The following is a 22,021-nucleotide window of genomic DNA, read 5'->3' as shown; positions in this document are numbered from 1 at the left end:
CAATCTTATCTTCTCAGTTTAAAACTGATCATGGGGGAGACAAAAAAAATAAAAAAGCACTGCTTACTTAGGGGCCTATTAGCTTGGCGCGCGGATCGCCACCGCCCAACCAGCAGTGGCGATCCGCCCGCCAAAACACCCCGCCGGACGGCCATCTATCCCCGCCACATTGGCATGGCGGGAGGTACCGTGGCAGATGGAAAGACAATCCAACGCTTTTCCACCAGTAGGCATTCGTCACGATTGCCTGCCGGGCGGAAAAGGCCCATAATATGGTGGCGTGCCTTGCAGGCAATGCCATCCATATTATGATGTGTGCGGTGGAATGCCTTTCCATGGTGGAGACTCCGCCATGGAAAGGCATGCAGAGTTTACTTTGGGGGCCCGTTGCGGGCCTTTAGGGGATAGGGGGGGGGAGTGGTCGGGGGCTGAACTTGGGGGGTACCCATGGTACCCCCCTACATTGGCATTCACAAGCTGGCAGGCACCGTGCGGTGCCTGTCACGTTGTGCATGCCAATGCACAACATGCATTTTCAACATTGTGGCGGGTGCTGCTTACAGCACCGCCTGCCACAATGTTGAATATGTAGGATGCGACCGCCAGGATGGCGGTCGCATCCTAATGGGCACAGCGTGACCGCCGCACCTTTACCGTTACCTGCCCACCATCGTAATGGGCCCCTAAGTGTGTAAGGCTATCGCACCAACTGAATGAGGCTCACAGGATGAACAAATTGATAGTTCACGTATGCTGAAACCTTTGGAACTATGCAACCACATGAAAACCTAAAGATAAATGTAATGATCTTATTAAAGCTGTTGCCATACTCACCAGCCTGTCCCGCTTCGATGCCCATTCCAGTGAAAGAAGTGGCGATTTAGAGATGGCAGAGGCTTTCGTCTGCATTAGTGGATTTAAGGACCAGACTTTTATAACTCCATCTGAATCCACACTGGCCACCCTCCTTCCTGAGCAATCAACCCTAGTAAATGAGGACACCAGTCAGTAGAGTAAGGGAGGAAGTATTCTAGCATATAGTGCTATGGCATGCCCTCTTGAGCATGGCCTTTCCTTAAAGTGAAAATGAATGAATTAAACTTCAAAGCAATAGAAAGTAAAACACAGCACGCATTCCTTCTAATAAAAATAAAAAAAAGTGGAAAATATATTGACTAGTTTAACTTCCTGGTACAACGTACAATATATTCCTTTAAATTTCCTGTCCTTTTTCAGTCTTTGAGATAATCTTGAAATTTATAGGGGCAAGGACTTTGGAATCAGCTTGCATTGAAAGTGAATTCTCTCAGCATGAAAAATAATCAACCCCTCAACTGCGGTTGCAAGATAAAGTTACCTCATCCCGAGTCCTGTGCTATTAACTCTGTGTTCAGTGCTGTGACCATCTCATGGGAATCCAGGGCCACCAGGAATCTGCACCAAAAATTATTTATTCATCTGTTCAAAAATGTACTGGCCTGAAGTTGTCACAGTGCCAACCAATGGGTGTGTATGGCCAGTTCCATTGCCTACTGTAAGTAGCACACCGATATGAGTTTTGTTTAAAAAAAGATACCTTGATTACAAACCCTAATGGTTAGATGTAGAACTAAATCTTACTAAAGGAATAGCCCTCCAAGCAATTATGACAATGCAGACCACAAAACTGGAGCACTCTAAATATATCATTGTAAACACTAAAAAAGCCTTAACACGGCTGGATAGCCTCTCCACAACGAAAATAGGTGCCTCTAATGCACAGGTGATTTGGCACAACCCCGCGAGAAAAATAAGTAAAGAAACCATATTTTGGGAAGAGTGGTCCCGCAAAGGTATTAATTTCGTCAAGGACCTATATAACAATACTTCACTGATTCCTTTCTCCACACTTGAATATGAGAAAGGTTTAACTGAATTAGATTTCTAGGACTTCCTGAAACTGAAAGTACAGATTTCCAAACTTAATTCTATCTCTCCCCCCCCCTGGCTTCCCTCAAGACTATCCCAATTGCTGAATGCTGGCCACACAGTCTCAAGGATCTACAAATTACTTCTCCCCTCACCGGGTAAGCATCGTTTGAGCAATGTATCAAAATGGGAGGCAGAACCGAACAGCAAAACACTTACACTGGACTGGCCATAAATACACATGATGCCTTTCAAACACAAAATCTCCCCTACTCTTTCGCAAATAAAATCTATGATCATAAATAGGACTTACTGGACCCCTACAAGACTATTTAAACTTAAACTAATACAGTCCCCACAATGCTGGAATTGCAACTCTTAAACAGGTGACTTATCGCACATGCTCCTGCTATGTCCTATGTTACAAACCTTTTGGAACAAAGTCTTCAAATACATTTCCCAGACATTCAGCATCTCACCGGTTAAAGAGCTATCATATAAAAAAAGTGGCAAGAATGGCTAACTTTCTTACGAGGTGCGGACAATGCCTCCTTAAATACCTCCCCTTGGAAACCCAGACACAGGAAGATATGGAAAGCGCTTGACTCTACGTCCAAGGTTTTTAAACCCCCCTAAATTACCAATCCCAGACGTGCCTTTAGTCACGCTAGTTGCGGTCACTTCAGCATATGTAACCATTCTACTAGAATTGAGTGCTGATTACCTATCAAGATAGGCTTAAACCGCCTGTAGTATTGCCCTTTGACCGTGAGCTCAATCTTACTCTATCCTTACTCTTTCTTTCTTCCTACTATTACTATTTTCTTATTTCTCCCTATCCTCAGTTGGATCTAGTGCTGTCTAATTATTTTTATTATTGTTTTTCTCTCTCTCTTACTCTTTTTATGCTGGAAGATAGATAAAGGATATTCAATAGAACTGTTAATGACAGTAATGATAATAATGACAACCCGGATACAAAAAGACTGTGATTCATTGATCATTTTGTAGACATGTGTATCTTAAATATATTAGTCTGCTACTGTTAAGCCACGCATGAGCTCCCATACCCATCTACGTATTCTGTAGCTGATGGCCCTTGAGTGACATGGATATTATGACAAGCTTACCAACCAACATTTGTACCCTCATCCAACTCATTCATCTGGCGATACTGTATGACTTGTAATATTTTCTCATTTTCCTTTATCCAAGGTAACATTTGATGTTTTGCTTTACCTCTACTCCTTTTTCCTGTGTTTTATTTATTTTGTGTTTGAAAAGAAAAATCAATAAAGTTATTGAATTTAAAAAAAAGATACAAAAGAAATTAAAAGGAGAGAGTGTTCTAAAAGAGATGAGGAATAAATGTAAAGGTATCTAGGCCAACCTCTATATTACTCTCAACTGATCTAAATAGATTGTCCAGCAAGAAAATTAAATTGAAGAAGCAATGAAATAAAGCATTCATTTTAATAGCTGCATCCAAAGCCTAATGCATGCAGAGTGAACAATGATGAACATCAGAATTCAAATAGCTCTGCTAGAGTGAACTCCAGTGTACATCAGCATCTGAGGAGTAGAATAGTGAAGTTATATGCATGAATAATGACTTCAAGAGTCTATCCATGTTGTGATAGTAGCTTGTGATGCTGACTTTCTGGGACCCTTCTCACCATACATGACAAAGCGGTGGGAGGTAGCCTATGAAAAGACCTGCTACTGAATTTCAATTCTAATCAGACATCCAGATTATGAATACACTTATGATAAGCATAAATTTGACCTGAGGAAATTCAGAATGGCAAATGCCTTTATGTATACAAATGTCAAGAGAACAAAACAGCATAAACATCAGAGGACGAAATGCCAGGTTTCAACTGGCTCACTTAAATTTCTTATATCACACGTTTCTGACACCGCTGAGACTACACAAAATATATCCAAACAGATCACTCAATTGCCCTAAATGCTCAGACCTGGACACCTCATTTATACACATTACATTGGCATGTCGAATAATATCAGAATACTGCGGATAGTACCAACCATGCAATCCACACCTGGCCTAAAATTTAAGGAAACCGTTAAGTACTATTTGCGGAGTATTTTACTGAAACCGAATAACAGAAAAAATTACATAGATTTGTGGCACTAAGACTGTTATTAGCAATATCATATAGCAGTCTGCTTATGATAAGGTAGAAGGCTCACTAGGAAATACTGGAAGGCAGATATTAAAGAATGGGCCCTAGCAGAACGAGAGATATTACAACAGAGGAGAAGGCTGAAGAGCTGTTGGATTGGGCGTAAACGCGATCTATGAAGGTTGGTACACAGACAATAGACAAGCAAGGCAGGGCAACAAACAATTAATTTTAGTGGGATCATGAATGGGAATGCACATCTCGGAATAAAGATCCTGGTGAAACTGGAGAATGGATCCAGATGGTCCAGGGTGAGTGATGCTAAATGAAGGACATACTGAAGTGGTGGGTAAAATACTGAATAGCTATGGAATCTCAGGGAGGAATGCTTGAGTGTCCAAGGTCTAAAAAGCTTTTCTATGAATACATTGATTGTTATTTGATCTTGAAAATCACAAATAAATAATATTGTTTAAAAATATTTTTTAAGAGATCAGAGAAAGAGACCCTACAGCTCACGGAGTCTCCTGGCCATGGAGAGACTCACAACAAGAGTTTCTGTGGCCAAAGCCAAGCAAAGCTACACAAATATCCCTCTAAAGACAAAGATTTACTCATAAGAGATACATAAAAAGGAACACATCATAAAATGGCATACAATGATGGCATTTAAGTGAGAAACGTACTTCTTAGGTTTGATCATACTATCTCCAAAATGAAAGGGTTATGTTTACATTAGCAAGCTGCCTGCATTACCATCATTGCTGGTGTTGAGTGATGAAAAATGTGCCATTCAAGCAAGTAAGAAAATTATATCCTCTTCTGGAGACCCTACCGCCAGAACATTGTGGAATGCTATTTGGCCTCTAACATAATGTCTTAACCTCTTCAGTGCCCATGACGAGATAGTCTCGTCATGGAGCACGGTTGCGCTGTGCCCATGACGAGACTATCTCGTCATGAACCCCACCCACTAGTGCAACGCCCGGCACAGGAGGGGGAAAGGGCGTGGCACTGAAGGGGTTAAGTAAAAAAACTAACAAACATTAGTTAACACTATAATGCCCACAACACACACCTAAATTAAACTGTAAGAAAATAAATTACACAATTAAAACATATTTTAAAACTATTGCTATTAAACAACTAATTATAAAGTAAATAAAATGCATTTAATTCCCATCCTAAGCCCCTTTAAAAGCAAAAACAACACAGCAATAAATAAACAATAACACAAAATAAATATCAAATAATTAGCATTAACAACTATTTATTAAACACAAATTACTACCTGCCCTTTACCCCTATAAACACCACAACACACAGCTAAAATTATTTATACAATTACCATAATTCATTTTTAATTATAATAATTATCACTCAACAAATAATTAGTTAATAAAATAACTTGCCACCCTTTACCCCTATAAACCCCCAAAACACACCTAAAATTAATTACACAATCACAATAAATAATTACCAAATAATCAAATAATAATCAACAATCATTAATTAATATTAACTTATTTTACACATTAACTTTCCACTATAACATATCAATAAAATAAATATTTTTAAATAAAAATAATAATTAATTTAATAAATATACTTCCCATCCTATTCCCCTATAAACCCACAACCCGCTACAGAACAGAAAAATTCAGAATTCAAATAATTATTTTTTTGATAACTACTAAAAAGTTAACAGATATACTAAAAAAAAACAAAAAACATTATTATACAAAAAAATACATCACATACATTTAAAACATATACTAAAATACAGAACATTAATTAAAAAAAAATTCGATATTTTTAACTACTATATTCTTGCAAATGATATTAAACACTTTGCTATTTTTAAAATGGATATTACTTACCTTAAGTCGATAGTCTTCACCACGATATTATTGCTGTCAATATTTCTCACGTACGATATTTATGACTTGATATTTCTGCCAGTCGATATTAAATACTCATTATATCTGCACACCCCAATTTAGATCAGAAGACATTTCAGCACATTGCACACCTTCTCCACATATTACTCCAGTCCTGATTAATAAGTTACTTACCTTCGGTAATGTCTTATCTGGTAGAGATAGGATCTAGCCACATATTCCTTTTCTTAGAATTCTCCCCAGGTCCCAGACTGGATCTGGACATTTTTTTATAGCAGTACCTCTGCTCGTCGGTAGAGGGCATCAAGCAACTCCATAGTGGCATCGTCCTCTGGATGTGACGTCAATCGAGTTCATACAAGACCTCCCCTGACGCGCGGACGTCAGTTTCCTCTGTGACTATTTTTCACACCAACAATGCAGAGCCATTTATAAGAGCTACTATGGAAACAGTGTGCCAAAAGAGAGACATCTTTGTATCAAACTAAATACAAAGTCCTAAAGAAAGGCTTGAGAATGGCAAGAAAGGGATCTTGTAGGTAACAGGACAGCAAGTTTGCAGAGTGGGGAGGATGGGTGGGTCACTAAGAAGTCTGGGGCTAGATCCTGTCTCTACCAGATAAGGCGTTACCGAAGGTAAGTAACTCATTCATCTGACAGAGACATCTAGCCGCAGATTCCTTATCTTAGAATTAGATACCCAAGTAATACAATCCCTGGAGGAGGGTCTGCAAACTGAACTCACAAAAGATCCCTGAATAGGACTAGCTGGTCCATAATGAGAAAGTGACCCGTCTGTCTTAAGGATTAAAGGTGAAGCAAATAAGATGCTCCACCAGAAGGACTGTGGGAAGCCCGTAAGGAGCTGAAGTCTGCAAGACATCGAGAAATATGTGGACATCATTACCCACAGCAACGGGATAAGAAAGTGTTGGAGAACACACTTCATAGAAACAATTAAACTATGTAGTCTGAAGAGGTATTCAACGCATGACTGGACTATGCGAAAGGACCAAGGACAATAGCCCATACCACTGAATTAGAGCTCCAGCTTCTTGTTGTGGAAACCAGTATGTGAGCTATCCCTACCGTGTGAGACACAAAGAAATGGGAATCTCAGAGCACATCCACGATGGACAGGGAGATTCCATCAATGCTGAACATTAGCACTGTGAGAAGATTAACAACGTTTGGTAGAGACCACTCTCGGTAGGAAAAAAAACCTTCTAGAGAAAGGTAACCCTCCGGGACTATAAGAATTAGAAACCCAGTGTAGTAACGAGAAACACTTACAGAAGAGAGGTATCCATCGAAAGATAGATATAAACACAAACATACATTGGTAATCGTATAAGAGGAGAGAGGGAGTGGAGACACCATCCACTGCAGAAACACAATAGCAGCCGCCCATGAACCAACACTACTGACTGACAAGGCTACCTTCAGGCGGTTAACAGGAAATCAAAAGAAAAGAGCAAGTGTAAAAACTCCCCTATGAAGGGATTGAAGACCACAACCGGGGTCTATGAAAAGTTATAGTCGAAATAAAGGTCAACACATGGAAGGCCTTGACATACCATCCAATAGATAGAGAAATTAGGCAGCAAGACCTGACTGCAGCTTCTGATAAAAGACAGGAGTGATTAGGCCACTTTTTAACTATTGCTTAAGTTTAACAATGCCTATTTTATATAAACGAAAGGATACATTTTATGTGTTATCATGCTGCTCACGGTTTGTTTTGCACATAGCCCTTGTCTAATTTTAGCACTTTTTTCGGTATGCAAGTAACGACTACAGGAATGATTTCCCAATTGTATTTGTTCTTTTTAATATGAACTAAGATGTGCGATGTAGTGAGAAAATGTATTGTTATGTATATATTGTATTGTCTTGTTTATGGATACTTTGATGGTACTTGGTTACCGAATAAAGTATTTCCTTCTACTAATACTTATTTACAAAAGATGGGAGTACACAGGCATGAAGGGATCAAGCCCCACGAAGTGGGAATAAAACTCTAAAATATTGTATGGCAGTGCAGAGAAGCACTGCAAGGATCAAGGCCAGTAAGACATTTCTCAATAGGAGACAGGATATATACAAAGCAAAAGATCCAAAATACCACACTAAAAAAGAGGAAAATACTCACCTTATCCAAAGGAAGAGAGAGAGAGAGAGAGAGAGAGAGAGAGTGAGAGAGAGAGAAAAAGAGAAACGATTACTTCAAGCAGTAGAAATTTGCCAAATAAGGAGGAAGTGGTATAACGGAGATTTGAGAGATAGAATCCCTATCACCTCCTATGACGAGGAAGAAGAACCTCCAGGAAAAGGATGCTATGGGAGACTCCAATCTCCTTGGAAACCAATCCTCAAAGTGATGGATTCATAATGTCTAAGGGACACATGTTCCAGAAGGAAAACTGAAGATGAAAATTAGCTACAACACAGACAAAAGGGGTGAGATGGTGAAGAAAAACCAATGCGGTAAACAAATAACGTGGCTGTGATATGAACTGGTAAATAAACAATATCTATAGGTAAAAATGGTACAAGGCATTCCAGAATGTGACAAGTAACAACCTCCTCTTCAGGGATGAAGCAGAAGAAAAGGCAGCAAGGTCGATGGCACAGGAACAAGGTAACCTTGTGGCAGTGGCGAGATATGATCATTGCATTAGAGGGGTCTTTGATACCCAATGCACCACTGAGCTACAGCCTTATAAGGAACTTGAAAGATCAGTAGCAGGAAACCCTCTTGCTGATGCATTCCAAAAACAGAACAAGAAGTGTCAACGCTCTAATAAAGGTCTTAAGCCAGAGATGAAACTCAACCCAGGCCAAGGATCCTGTCACTTGATCCATTTCCTCCTACATGGAAAGAAGGATACCATTAAAGGGAAGAAATGCCCCATGAATATGAGAGATAACCCTTACGATGGTTGCGTGGGGGGGGGGGGGGAGGGGAGGGGTTATATCATAATAATCTTTATTCGGCAGATACTACCATAAAAGTGCATACATGGATACAGTTGACATAAAAACATTAACACCAATAAAATCTTTAAAAACCTCAAACCTTTGTTAAAATCATTGGAACGTTACTCTTGTAACAACTCCAAAAATCGTCGCAGGTCATACTTTTTGCAGTGTGCTCTGATCCACTGACTTATAACCAGTAGCATCTCATTAAGAAGAATTAATAGATTAGAAGGTCAGGATCCAAACGTAAACGGGACACATAACTAGCAGCAATAGTCAATACAATTTGGAACTCAGAGACCAACACTTCTCTTTCCGATTCAAAATTCCCCATTTAAAAAAATGAGGCAAAACAAACACAATCAAGGGTGATATATCTGATCTAAAAATTCTAGTGGCTACCATATAGTTTCTAATCCCCATACTGCGACAAAGTGGTAGCATCATTTTTTTCCTATTTTTTTTAATATCGCTGGTTGAACCTCAAGATGAAATTTGATGTACAGGGTTCTTGCCAATGGGGGTTCAATGGAATCCATGTACTCTCCCATACGGAAGTAATCCTTGAATTCCAAAAAGGCTAATGTCAAGGTGCTCAGACTTCTTGTCCTGCTGGATCCCCTTCTACATATCTCCAGTACATCCCCTTCTGTGCAGAACTGTCGTATTGGTCCAGGCTCCCTGGATAAACCACAGGTGCACCCAACCCATCTTAGACAGGAGGGTCTTAATATGTCCTAGCCAAGGGATCCTCCCGATACATAGCTAGGCTTGCTGAGGTCCCTAGCTGTCTCCAGTACATCAGAGGTCTAAGAGCTGCTTAGTGGGCAATGAACCTTTGGCCCAGATCTAGCCGCAATGGCAGGAGTGGGTGCTGGTGGGGAGGTTCACCAAGGATCGTATGAATTTGTTCTCACCCACCTCTAGTGCTGTCACCTTCTTGTGTTCCCACAATTCTCCTCCATACAGAGACACACCCATTGCTTGCAAGATGAAGATGGGGATGGCCGGGGATACAGGTCGAAAACTGGAACCCTTCAGACCCCTCAAGATTCCTTCTGCTTAGTATTCAAGCTTCAGCTTACACTTGAGAATCTGGGCAGGCCAACTGAAATTGTCCATCAGAGTAAGACCCAAATATTCAAATGTATGGACACTCAATTGAGGCACCGTTTAGCGATGGGTTTGGGCAAGTTGTATGGCTGCAGTTAAAAAACACATGCTTGTTTTTTTGTAAGTTGATTTCAAGCCCTCTCTGTTCACTGAAAAGACCGAACTGGTCCAAGAGATTTTGAATACCCATAGGGGATTTAGATATCAGTAGGGTGTCGTCCGCGAACAGGAGGGCCGCAATCTTTAGGCCTGCCAGACTTGGTGCATTCTGTTTGCACTTCTCTAAATAGGCTACCAGGTCATTGATGTACAAAAGAAATAAGGTTGGGGCAAGGACAGAGCCCTTCCTTACCCCCCTCGTGACTGGTATAGATGTAGTCAATTCCCCATGTTTACCATATCTCACCTGCGTGTAGTTTCTTTGAAGCAGCTGCCTGATAACATCAACTAAGTAGCTTGAGGCACCCTGTGCAGTTAGGACCTTCCACAGCGCCTCCCTTGGAACAAAGTTATATGTAGCAATCGTGTAAACCAATAGGCCACTGGACTTGGGTAAAATGTGGTACAAAAGTTAGTGTCACAGTGGAGAACAGTCAAACCACATATAAATAAGGAAAAGATCCTTGTTATCTAATCAAAATCAGACAACACCATTAAATTGTACCCAAAATGGTTGTGATTTTATTTCATCACAAAACCGGAGTTAATCAAATTATACGGCACAACGTATTTCACAATTAAACAATTTTTTTGAGAAACATTTGACTGTTCTCCACTGTGACACTAACTTTTGTACCACATTGGAACAAAGTTAGGCAGTGTGGAGATCAACGAAGATTACATACAGCCTCCCACCTCCCAAGGAGACACACTTCTTATACATGGCCTGCAGCCGTAATACTTGATCGATAGTACTGGTCTCCGGTCTAAACCCTGCTTGAAGGGGGCTTATTAGACATAAACCCACTAACACAGCCTGTCTACCAGTATACAACAAAAAAGCCTTTGAGAACTGTCAATGAGGCTGATTGGCCGATAGTTGGCTGGCACAGACCGTGACCCCTTCTTATAGATGGGAATAATCTCGTCCCCAGCCCACGCTGAGGGATGGATGAATCTTCCAGGATACAATTAAATTAAATTGTAAGGTATGGACCCCAGATTTCCTTTTCTGCTTGGAAGAGGTCCCAAAGTACTTTATCTAGCCCTGGTGCTTTTCCTGGGGTGATCCAGTCTATGGCTTTGGTGTCATCCCTCACAGTAATTTGGAGAAAATTACACAAGGCTAGTTCAGATGGAACCTCCCCACACAGCTCGTTTTCCACACTTTCCGGCTCTGCCGTCATAGCAGAAGGATCCTTGATACTACCAATACTAATCCTTGCCTTATCCTTTTCCTCACTGTTGTACAGCCCCGAGTGGTTCACCCAATCTCCTGCAGAAATATTAGACATCAGTGGAGCGACTGAGTCCATGGTCCTGGCAGGTTAAGTAAAATATATTGGGGTTATCTAAGAACAAGTCTCCCGTGTCCTGACAGGATTTCTCCTGACCTCTTCGTACAGGACTGGATGTTTGGGACCCAGTCCTGACCTCCTTGATGAATGCAGCTAGAGAGGCAGCAATCTCCCCCAACCCCACCCCCGCGAGTCAATCGTAGTATCTGTTTTCATAAAGGGCAACAGGGATAGCACCTCTTGTTACAGGCTTACAAGTGGTGGGGCTTATCATCTTGAATAAGCTTTCTAAATCATCAGACTGGTGCACTGCGAAACTCACAAGCACTTCGTTTTCAGAGACAGATAAACTGAAGTTCCTATAAGCACCAGAAGTAGATCCCAAAATGCCAAAAAAGGCATGCATGGCCTACAGAGGATGGTTCCGTAGAACAAGAAACAAGGCAATAGTGCATCGGCACAACACAAGCAAAATACCCTCTATGGAATAAGTACTCGGGTAGAAAATCTAGCTTAAGAAAGAAGTCAGTAAGAACAGGCGCACATAGGGCCACAAAATAATATACGTCCCAGATGACTGAAAACTTAACCTGTCACTGAAAGTATAATAATAAAAGAAAATGCAGCAAGCAGGAACACCTCACCAGGTGTCACCCTGGAAAGGGGGTTTGAAAAGAAAAGTCAATGGGCTCTGCTCTGTGAATGGCTCATATGTGAATCAAAAAGGAAATGTTCACTTAACAAACCTAGTACAAGAGTAATAGGAAAGCAGACGGCAGAGTTAAGAATCTGTTTACCCAGACTAACTCAAAATCGCCACAAAGCAGAATCGGCATGCACCCCAAATAGACAGGCGCCATCAAAAGGCATATCAATCAAGTTGGCTTGAAGGTATCAGACACAGGCGGCTCCACCGGCGCTGCATCCAATTCGGATCGGCCCCGAAGAAGTGGCGTCGGAGAGGGGAAGTGGTGGAGCATCAAGCGGCACCATCATCTGAGTTGGTAGATCAGACCTCGATGCTGTTGTCGCAGTATGTGAACCAGACCAAGATGGTAACCCCGAAGGGCTGTGCACCAGCGGCGAAGCAGATTTGAAATCTAGAAGCCGTCCGAAGACGAGGGCGAACCTGCCAGCGTAGACACAGTCACGGCCTCATGCACATCCTTGGGGTCAGAGGAAGAACCTATGAAGAGAATTGTAATATTCTCTCATCTGGGTCAGAGCTGCCCCGGCTCCAGAGTAGGTTGGTAGGTGCGGGCCAGACTCATGTAACAACTCTTCAGCCGAAGATCGTAAACTCGCCCTATGCGGCAAAGTCGGGTGGCGCTGCTACTTCAACCATATGCACCGTGACTTTTTGGGACGCCAATGGAGAGTGACACCCACAGGAACGGCTCCTAGATCAGATCTGCGGCCAGGCTGTGGATCACAAAGGGGACTGAGGTTGATGGGAAGTCTTGGAAGACTGTGACATCCGGGCTGCTAGGAGCTTCATTCGACGTTTCCTCAGCACCTTTAGTCGAAGTTGACAACAGGAGTTGCACTCCTCTGAGTCATGGTGCTCCCCCAGGCACCACATACAAACAGACTGAGAGTCTGTGGCAGACATTTGTCGTCCACAGGACCCACAAGGGTCGAACCCCAAGGACATGAGAAGTTGTTTAAAGGCACACTCTTCAGCTTGATGAAGGGTTGAGGTAGGCCAAAAAGCAGACTGAGGAACCGCTTATCAGATCCACGTCGTAAGCACGGAAAAGAAGAAACTGACATCAGCGCGTCAGGGGAGGGCTTATATGGACTCCATTGATGTCACAACCGGAGGACGACATTGCTACAAAGTAGCCCAATGCCTTTACTGACACGCAGAGGTACTGCTACAAAATAATTCCAGACCCAGTCTGGCACCTGGGGAGAATTCTAAGAAAAGGAATGCGGCTAGATGTCTTTATCAGATTTCCATACCACCACCTGATGTATTATGGTCTATTTACTTCCTTAAATCGTCAGACCTTTCCTGGATCATGTTTTTGATGTAGAAGTCTGTTCTTGGCTCTTATAGATATAGTGACGTACACATATGCTTTCTAGACTTGTCTCTTTCAGCTCCAATCTGCATTCCATTCCTGGTTTAATCATTTTATTTTTGTACTTTCTGGCTTCTTCCCTTTTTTCTTCTCCAAGTTATAGTGCAGTCTTTCCGCTATTCGGGCAGTGCTGTTAATTGCTTGCATTAGGCTTTCTTCCTGCACCTGGGCTCCCTCCCCTAATCTTCCTATTTCTGCCCTGTGAGTTCAGGGTTCGCAAAACCACCTTTACTGCGGAGATTTGGTGCAAACCTGGACTGTCTTGCTGCTTTGCTATATGGCTTGCGCATTGATCATGTGAGCTTTGGGCATTCATTATTACCTGTTCTTCCAGTACAAGTGTTGCTACTATAGCTTCTCTGTTCCTGTGTTTGTTACTACAACCGCTTTGCATGCAGTTTGTCTTATATTCCAGTGTTCCTAGTTCTGTCTGGAGGAAAACAAGAACATGACTGGAAATATGCAGATTCCTTGCCCGATATTCCAGTTCTGCTTTTCCTGAACTCTGTTTCTGTATTCAGTTCTTCTTGCACCGTTCTTTGTCATCTTTTGTGTTCACATTGAAATCCTATTGTTACCAGGCGGTACCAGTGAGGTGAGAGGTTTGGTTTCTTTTGCACAGAGACTCACTCAGTGCTCTCCTTCCATAAGAGCTCCTCTGTGTCTTCCAAGACTTCCTTAAATGATCTGCTCCTTGACTTGTTGAGATCTCTTTTATGTACAACCAGATAATTTCCCATGGAGCACACAAACTATCATTTATGTTTCTTCTGCCTTGTACTTTCAGTTGTTTATTAGATTGGATTTGGATTGCCTTTTAGTTTTGTCTTTTGCAGGTATTACTCAGATCCAATATCTCGATCTCTCCCACCTGCTCCAGTCCTGCTCTACTATTACTGCCTCTTTCATGTACGCCCCTCTTGAATCCCCTTGCCCTTGTGACCAAGTCAAATCCTGGTGGGGGTTTCAGACAACAAGGCAATTATATTTATGACTGTTTACAAAAAGATCACACTGGGGACATCTCTGGGTCTATAAAGCCCTCATAATTAGTTCAGCTACTACGCATGAGGAGCAAAGTACAGAAAATGTACTCAGTTTGCCTGGCCATTGTGGTCTGCAAACAGATGATCACATTTAGGAAGATGCATTGAAACCTGTTTCCACACCTCTATAACCAGCTGGAATGAGAAGTGGAAATGAAGGTCCCTTTACTTTTAGCTATTGTATACATTGCTATCACTGTATACATGTGTACCAGTTTTATTTTATTCTGGACTGGAGGACAGGAAAGATATCTGGAAAAAACAAAGGCTGCTTTCAACATTTCTCAAACTCTGAAGACTCTGAAATAAGTCTGAAGTAACAATGTCTGTTTAACAAGGTTGAAAAGAAGTAATTCTGGGAAGACTAAAGCTCGGATACAGTTAGATGAACAACTGTCCAGCTGTGGAATAATCAGCACTGGCTTTACTTGCATGCATACAAGTTGGAACGCCAAGGAAAGCCTGGTGAGAGAAGGCTATTTTGTCCTGTGAGTAGCTGATGGATCGCAATGACTGAACAGAAGATGTGAATAATTTCTCATCCAGAATGTAGCATGTGGCACAACGTGTATACATGCATATAAGAGTCCTGAAACGCCCCTCAAATACCATGCCATCTTCAAATGACAAGAACTGGCAAAGAATTGGATGGGTAGACATGACCTCCTCCTGTTGAAAGAAACTCTCAGATAGATCCATTACTTTGGATATAAGCAAAGTAATGGATCTAGTACTCTCAGGATTGCATTATGTATTATTATTGTTTCTTTCTGACCACAAACCGAAGATGCAAGTGGTTGGAGCCTATGTTAACGATTTGGGAATACAAGTCCCAATGTTCCAGAAAACAGCAATTTTTGGGTTCAACAGTCTATAGGGATACAAAGTTCCAACAGAGAAGAACAGATATAAATCACACATGGTTCACGATGCAATAAAGTCCTGTCCCTTACATCTTGCCACAGTAAGCCTTTGAGATAACTTTTTTAGTGCCAGCAGACAAGCAATTCCATGGAAATACACTCCGGGATCATGAGGAGTGTGAAGCAAAATTGAAACGGTACCACCAAAGGCGCAAGCTTGGAATCCCTGTGGAAGCCTGAGCATAAGGCTGACCTAACTTGACTCTGAATAACCGATTTTGCAAATAAGTGGTTTTAGGCAGGTGTAAGTCACACTTGCGGGATCCAGGTGACTAAGTGCCATGGCTGCTGCATTACTTGGAGACATTTTAGCAGGTGTCGGGTTTGACTACTAACTGGATAAAATCCAGACAATTTCCAATGGGTGCCCTAGTGAGCAAAAGAGTGGAGTATCTCAGAAACCTGCGGATGCAGCAGCACACTAAATAACTAAAATATCTGGGGATCTTCGCAATGCACAACCTGGTGGATGACTTAGTGCTCATTGTTGAATGTCTTCTGCAGAGGCTTGAGAAGTTCTTCCCCTTTTAGGGAAAGCTCCCACTGTCCATCGCAGGCAAGGCGGCAGTATTTTAAAATGATCATCATAACTAGATGCCTATATGCATTTTAGGGGACAATGAGTCGGTTCCTAAGGTTGGTATTCAGGCTATTAGATAAGCTGATTACGACCTTCCGATGGATAAAATTGGAAACACTGAAATTATCTTCCAAAAGGGATGGGATGGCCCTTCCTGATCTCCAGTGTTACTACATTCAGCCCAGATGCAGCACCTGCCGGTGTGGATGTCTGATCAACCCAACCGGGAGAAGACACTCTTAGAGGGCAGCTATGGAGGGGGGTTGAGGGGAGTTGAGGACGGCACACCTATAAAGACACAGGGAATGAGGGCAGGAGACTAATGTTGCAGACTTGGACCGTTACAGTAGATGCGTAGTGAGGGGACCACCTTTAGCCTGTACCACCTTTAGCCTAGACACAGAGATGTGGACCCATCCGATCTTTCACTATGTAGGGTGTAGGAAAATGGCTCTATACAGTGCACCAAAATGAGGTACACTGTGAAGAGAGTCCAGGCGCACCCCAAAGTAGTTACAGTGGCACAAATGCCAACCCCAAATCAGAGGGTAGTGCTAAGAATTTATTACAAAAAGGCAGTAAATGAGTAAATGAGACACACACTCAAAGAAATCAAAGAAATCCAACACCAATTTATAAAAAAAACAAGTACTTTTATATAAATTTAGATACCAAGACCATAGGAGTTTGAGTTATGAATTTTTAGTTTTCAAAAATGGACACTGCATTTTCTGGATAGGCAATGTTATCCTATGGAGGAAAAACATGTATGGCATTCAGGCACTTAGCAGCAACTTACGGGCTGGTTCTTCTGGATTTAAGGTGAGTATGAGGCAAGGTCCAAGGCCACACCAACAGGTCACCATGGGAGGCTCTGAGCCGTCCAGGTGCGGAGGGGTGTCACAGCATCAGATGTCCCATTCACTTCAAAGGGAGAACGGTCCAGTTAGAAAGAAGCTGCAAGCAGGGACTGGGCCACCAGTACGGAGGAATGCACAGCGGGGTCTTGACACTCGAAATCTTTAGGACCTTTGGTCCACTTTTCCTCAGGCTAGAGGGCTCGGGTGCAGTGGTGTCTTTTGGGGTCAGATTCTGGTGCAGGAGTTTCTCATGGTTGGAGGGAGCCTGCAGAACGAGGCTGCAGGCGGAGACTTCTTTGTTTTCTGCAGAAGGGGCAAACAGGACACCTGGGTCACTCACAAAGTGGGCCTCACAGTCCCTGATGTCCCTTGACATGCAAGTCAGTATTCCTCGGCGTTGGTGTCTGGTCTGGACACAAAAAGCATTGACTGCTGAAAGGAGTCCAGAACCCCAGAGATTGGCACTGTGTGGCTCCGGTAATTCCTGGTGCCACAAACTTGACAGGAGGATGGGTCTGACCTGTGGGAGCACTGCTACTTCTTCCTGGGCGGCTGATGCATCTGTAGACTTCATAGGCAGCAGGTCATTGTATTGGTCTTGCTTCTTTGGTGCCTGCGGCTGCAGGGGAGATTCTTTGGCAATTTGTGCAGCACTGGTAGGCCTCCGGGTTTCTTAAGGTCTGCAAAGAGGCAGGACGAATAAGTTGCTCCCGAAGGTTGGGTGCAGCAGACAGGCCGGTAGGGTTTGCGCCTGTTCAGTTGTTCTCCTCGGTTCTCGGGTCAGCAGTCTTCTTCTTCCACTCCTTTTGTGTCAGATGAAAAATCTGAAGATCTAGTATCGGGGGATCCCTTAAATGCTCAATTTAGGGGTGTTAAGAGGAGCTGGGCTACTGGGCTACTTACTCCTAAGGTCACTATGCCCCAAATATGACCACTTTCTGTGGGAAATGGGCATAACCTTGTCCCAGAATCTTCAAGTTTGCCAACACAAAGATTGCCAACACTGAAAAGTCATGTCCACCTCAGATTAGGGCACCTTAGGGGTGGTACTAGCCTGGAGGTGGACACGCCTACCTGAATAGCTAATTTTCCTGCTTGTCCAGGTGCCCAAGGGCGCTGGACAAAGGGGATCCGCCTCCTCTCTGTGTGTGAGGGAAGCCAGAAGCTCATTTCCAAGGTGGTAGCATCTTTGGATCTCCCCTGCCTTGGAATGCTAATCAACAGGTCACCCTGTGGGAGGTGATGTTATTACCCTCTTCCAAAGCAAGTTTTGTTTCTGGCCTCCTTAAATTGGTAGGATGGCAGAAACCATTCAGTCAACACATCAGAGGCAGAAGGTTTTCAGGGGGCACCTCTAGGGTGTCCGCTGTGTGCATGTGTTAATTAGTAAATCCGACACTGGCATCATTGTGGGTTTATTAATATGAGATGGTTGATACCAAACATCCCTATTTTCAGTCAATACATCATGTAACTAAGAAACTAAAAATATAATGCACCCTGCCTTAGGGCATAAAGGCCTGCTGTGTGGGTGACTTACATATTCTAGATGCAGTGACTTTGGCATGACACACAGGACTGTGTCATGTGTTTTTAGCTCCTGGTTTGCACCATGTCACGCAGCCTGCAATAGCAGTCTGTGTTGAATTGGTATGTGGGTCCCTTAGGGTGGCATAAGATATGCTGCAGCCCTTAGGGACACTCTTTAGTACCCATGCCCTAGGTACCTGGAGTACCATTTATCAAGGACTTACAGGGGTGCTAAAGTACTTAGTCAATTGTAGCCCAATTAAACTTGACCTTGTTTTAGAGAAAGAGCAATGGCACTGATGTCTGGTTAGCTGGACTCAGTACACTGTCCGATTCGAAAATCAGCATCTAGTAGTTACTAAGAGGGGAAAAAGTAGGGTGGGGAGTAACTGCAACAAAGGGGCAGATCTCTACATAGGGCCACTGGCTTGGACGGCAGGATGGTTTGACAGAGGCTGTTGGGAACTAGGAGACCTCTATGAAGGGGAAACCTACTTTACATCTGATGAGGCACAACAAAAAGTTGCTGAGACTCCGGCGCAGTTTCTGACATACGCCTGAATTAAATCAGTGGTCCGTAAATGCTTTTCTGGGTTTTCGGGGCATCCACTGGAATTGCACACACTATATGCTTTAATGGACTTACAAACAGGAGCTAGATATATTTCTTAAAATATACTGTGCTCTGATATGGAATAGGGTGCATCCCCCTTGGCGGTGAGGGCTAAAATGGGAGCGGGATATGGGGGCCCACATCACTGACTGAATGGGGTAGAATACTGGGATATCAAAAAATTGTAACTAGCAATGCCCGGTTCCGGCTGATACAAGTCAAGATATTGCATAGAGTTTATTTTACCCCTCTTGCTCTTAGCAAAATCTCCCGAACACATTCTAGGGGAATGCTCACATTGTAGCCAGCCAGTGCCGTATCTGCTGCACATGCTATGGTTCTGCCCAGTGATGACGCAATAACTGGGGTAAGGTTACAGACTCTAGCTTTTTTCCCCAGGGTTGAGTGTTCCATGAAACACTGTGTGTTGTGGTTAGATCCTGCATATAAAAAGGGGAAAATAAGATATACATTTGTGTAGCTGTTAATACTGCTAGCAAAGTGCAGAATAATGATACAATGGTCACACCCGGGAGGACCACACATCACAGTGGTTCGAGGATGCCAGGGAATGGTTGGTGGCAGAGGAGCTCCATCTTGCAATGCTCCGTATGGATAATAAGGATCAAGAGGATATCCAGACCTGGCGGATGATGATGGACAAGCTGCTGGACCTGGACTTCGAATTAAGCACACAGACTCACCCATTGTGTGGAGTCCCACTGAAACTGATCGCTCTGTCTGAGATGGCGGCACTAATGGGATAGGCACAGACACATGGGCAAGAAATAAAATTGTTATGGCGACCAATGTGATGGTCGAAATGCTGTTAATGCAAGATGGGGTTGTCTGAGCACTGCACTTGTGGTATTTGTTGTTTTATAAAACTAATAAAAATGGATACAATTAAAAGCTGTGTATTGTAGAACTGTACAAACTGAAATTATAATTGCATCATTGCCATCCAGGAGGGGTCTATTAGCTTGACATACAAATTTTGATCTAGGGAACAAACAGAGAAGTCGGTCTAATGACACATACAGATGTCAAGGCTGGGCCTTAACTGAGATCATGAAGGATCTTTGTAAGTGGATGTTTCTGCTCATCTACTGCTTTTGTTTGTCCCAGAAGACATCTTTATTCTTCCAGGGGAATTTGTTTGGAATCTATCCTAATATCCATCTATTTTATACCAGAAATAGAGGTCGTTTATGGAAGTGCTCACATTTTTATGTGCCTGTCGGAGTGAATGACTGGCAACTTACAAGACACCAGCTTACAATGTTCTTTTAAGTCTTAGATTCCCCATCAAAGGTTCAAGAGGAGGCCAGAGAATTCTCTTGGATGGGGGCCAATTTCTCTACTAGCGAGATCTTTTACAACCGCTTGACTGATGCTTAAACAATTCCAACCTATGCATGTAGAAATCAACCATGTCATACATTTTGAAAATAAGAGCATCACATTCAAAATCATTAGTGGGTTACAGCTGTTATGCAATGCAACAAGTGTGAAATGTTCTCAGGCTTAGGGTATTCTTCATGAAACAGTGTCCTGCAGGGAGCTCTCTCTCCCTCTCACTAACTCTCATGCTTACCAACCCTCAGTGCACAGCGTTTAATCTCCCCAGTAGGTGCAGCTGACAGTAAACAAGTAATGCTCTGCAGTTAGCCCAACCTCAGAGGGCACCTTCTAAATTTCCCTTTACTATCAGTGCATGATGGTCTCCACTCACACTTCACACCCTTCCAGTTGTATTCAGTGGACATTGAATTAGTGATGCCCTCCTCCATTAGAGTACTAAGATGTCTTCTCTCTACATATATTTAAGGCTTTCACAAGGCCAGCTGTGAGGCATTAACATGCACTAAGATGTTTTCCTAAATAAGACATTGCTTGCAGTACAACCGAAAAGTAATGACTCGCATAATCAGTACACATTCTGTAATGTCTGTATTGTACGTAGCAGACAATGAGCAATAGATACATTCCACACTGATGTATGGCTAGTACTGTGTCCATTTTACCTGCAATGCACAATGGATGAGTGATGCTCTCCGTACTCCTCCTGGCTCAGTACAATAAACGGCTGTTCTGGTTTCAACCCTCCACCATCAGTAGCGACACCTGGTGCTCTCATCACTGGCTCCATTGGTTCACTTTGGATCTCAGGTGTGTTGTCTGACTCTATGCCAGTACCATTGGTCTTCTTCTCAATGCTCTGTCTCCAAGGGAGGCACAATCAGACTACAAAAATACAACTGTACTAAAAAGCTCAAAAGGCAAATTGTACAACTTCCACTTCTAGACACGCCCATCTTATAGTAGAGTGACTAAAGCACAGGGGAAACAGAACTTAAACAAAAGTACATTCAAATCCTATGGTTTTAAAATAAAGCGTTACTATAAGGGGCCTATTTGTGCGATGTAAAGATTAAACCATTTAAACAATTACAGCCCTAAAGCATACAATTAAAAAGTGTTATCTGCACAAATAAATTTAATTTCACTTAATAGCACACTACTTATATTTTTTTCTCATTTGACTTAGTATGCCATTTTAAGCTTCAGTTGTATTCACCAAAATTATGAGGTCAATAGTAGATCATAAAGATTTACTATTGAAGTTGGATTTGTACTATTTTGCAAATGTGTCTTTTGAAAAGTCACATTTTACCTGCCTTAAGTCCCTAGAATCTGGATCTGCATTGTGCTCTCTCCCAGGCAGTAATTAGCATTTCAATGGGAGTGAGTGGAGTGTGAACTTCCTCCTAGGACAAAAGCAAAAGGCCTTGGGTGTGGGGAGGTGGTGTTGTGCCCCTGACAGGATGGCCTGTGGGCTGCGCCCAAAGATATGATCAACTTCAAAGAGGC

At 42.6% G+C, this 22,021-nt stretch overlaps 1 protein-coding gene across 6 annotated transcripts in view; it reads right to left on the bottom strand.

The window, feature by feature from the left end:
- WDR91 (WD repeat domain 91) overlaps positions 1–22,021 on the bottom strand; it is a 194,654-nt gene that overhangs the window by 73,008 nt on the left and 99,625 nt on the right. For all 6 annotated transcript variants that reach the window (XM_085651980.1, XM_085651984.1, XM_085651979.1 and 3 more), the window contains 2 exons: positions 21,175–21,368; positions 835–985 (listed from right to left, as the gene is read on the bottom strand). In XM_085651980.1, coding sequence (XP_085508106.1) covers positions 835–985; positions 21,175–21,368 — 345 coding nt within the window. The remainder of the gene's footprint in view (positions 1–834; positions 986–21,174; positions 21,369–22,021) is intronic.

This window comes from Triturus cristatus, chromosome 4_1 (assembly GCF_964204655.1).
Source record: "Triturus cristatus chromosome 4_1, aTriCri1.1, whole genome shotgun sequence".
NCBI lineage: Eukaryota > Metazoa > Chordata > Amphibia > Caudata > Salamandridae > Triturus > Triturus cristatus.
This window is presented reverse-complemented; position numbering and strand designations above follow the sequence as displayed.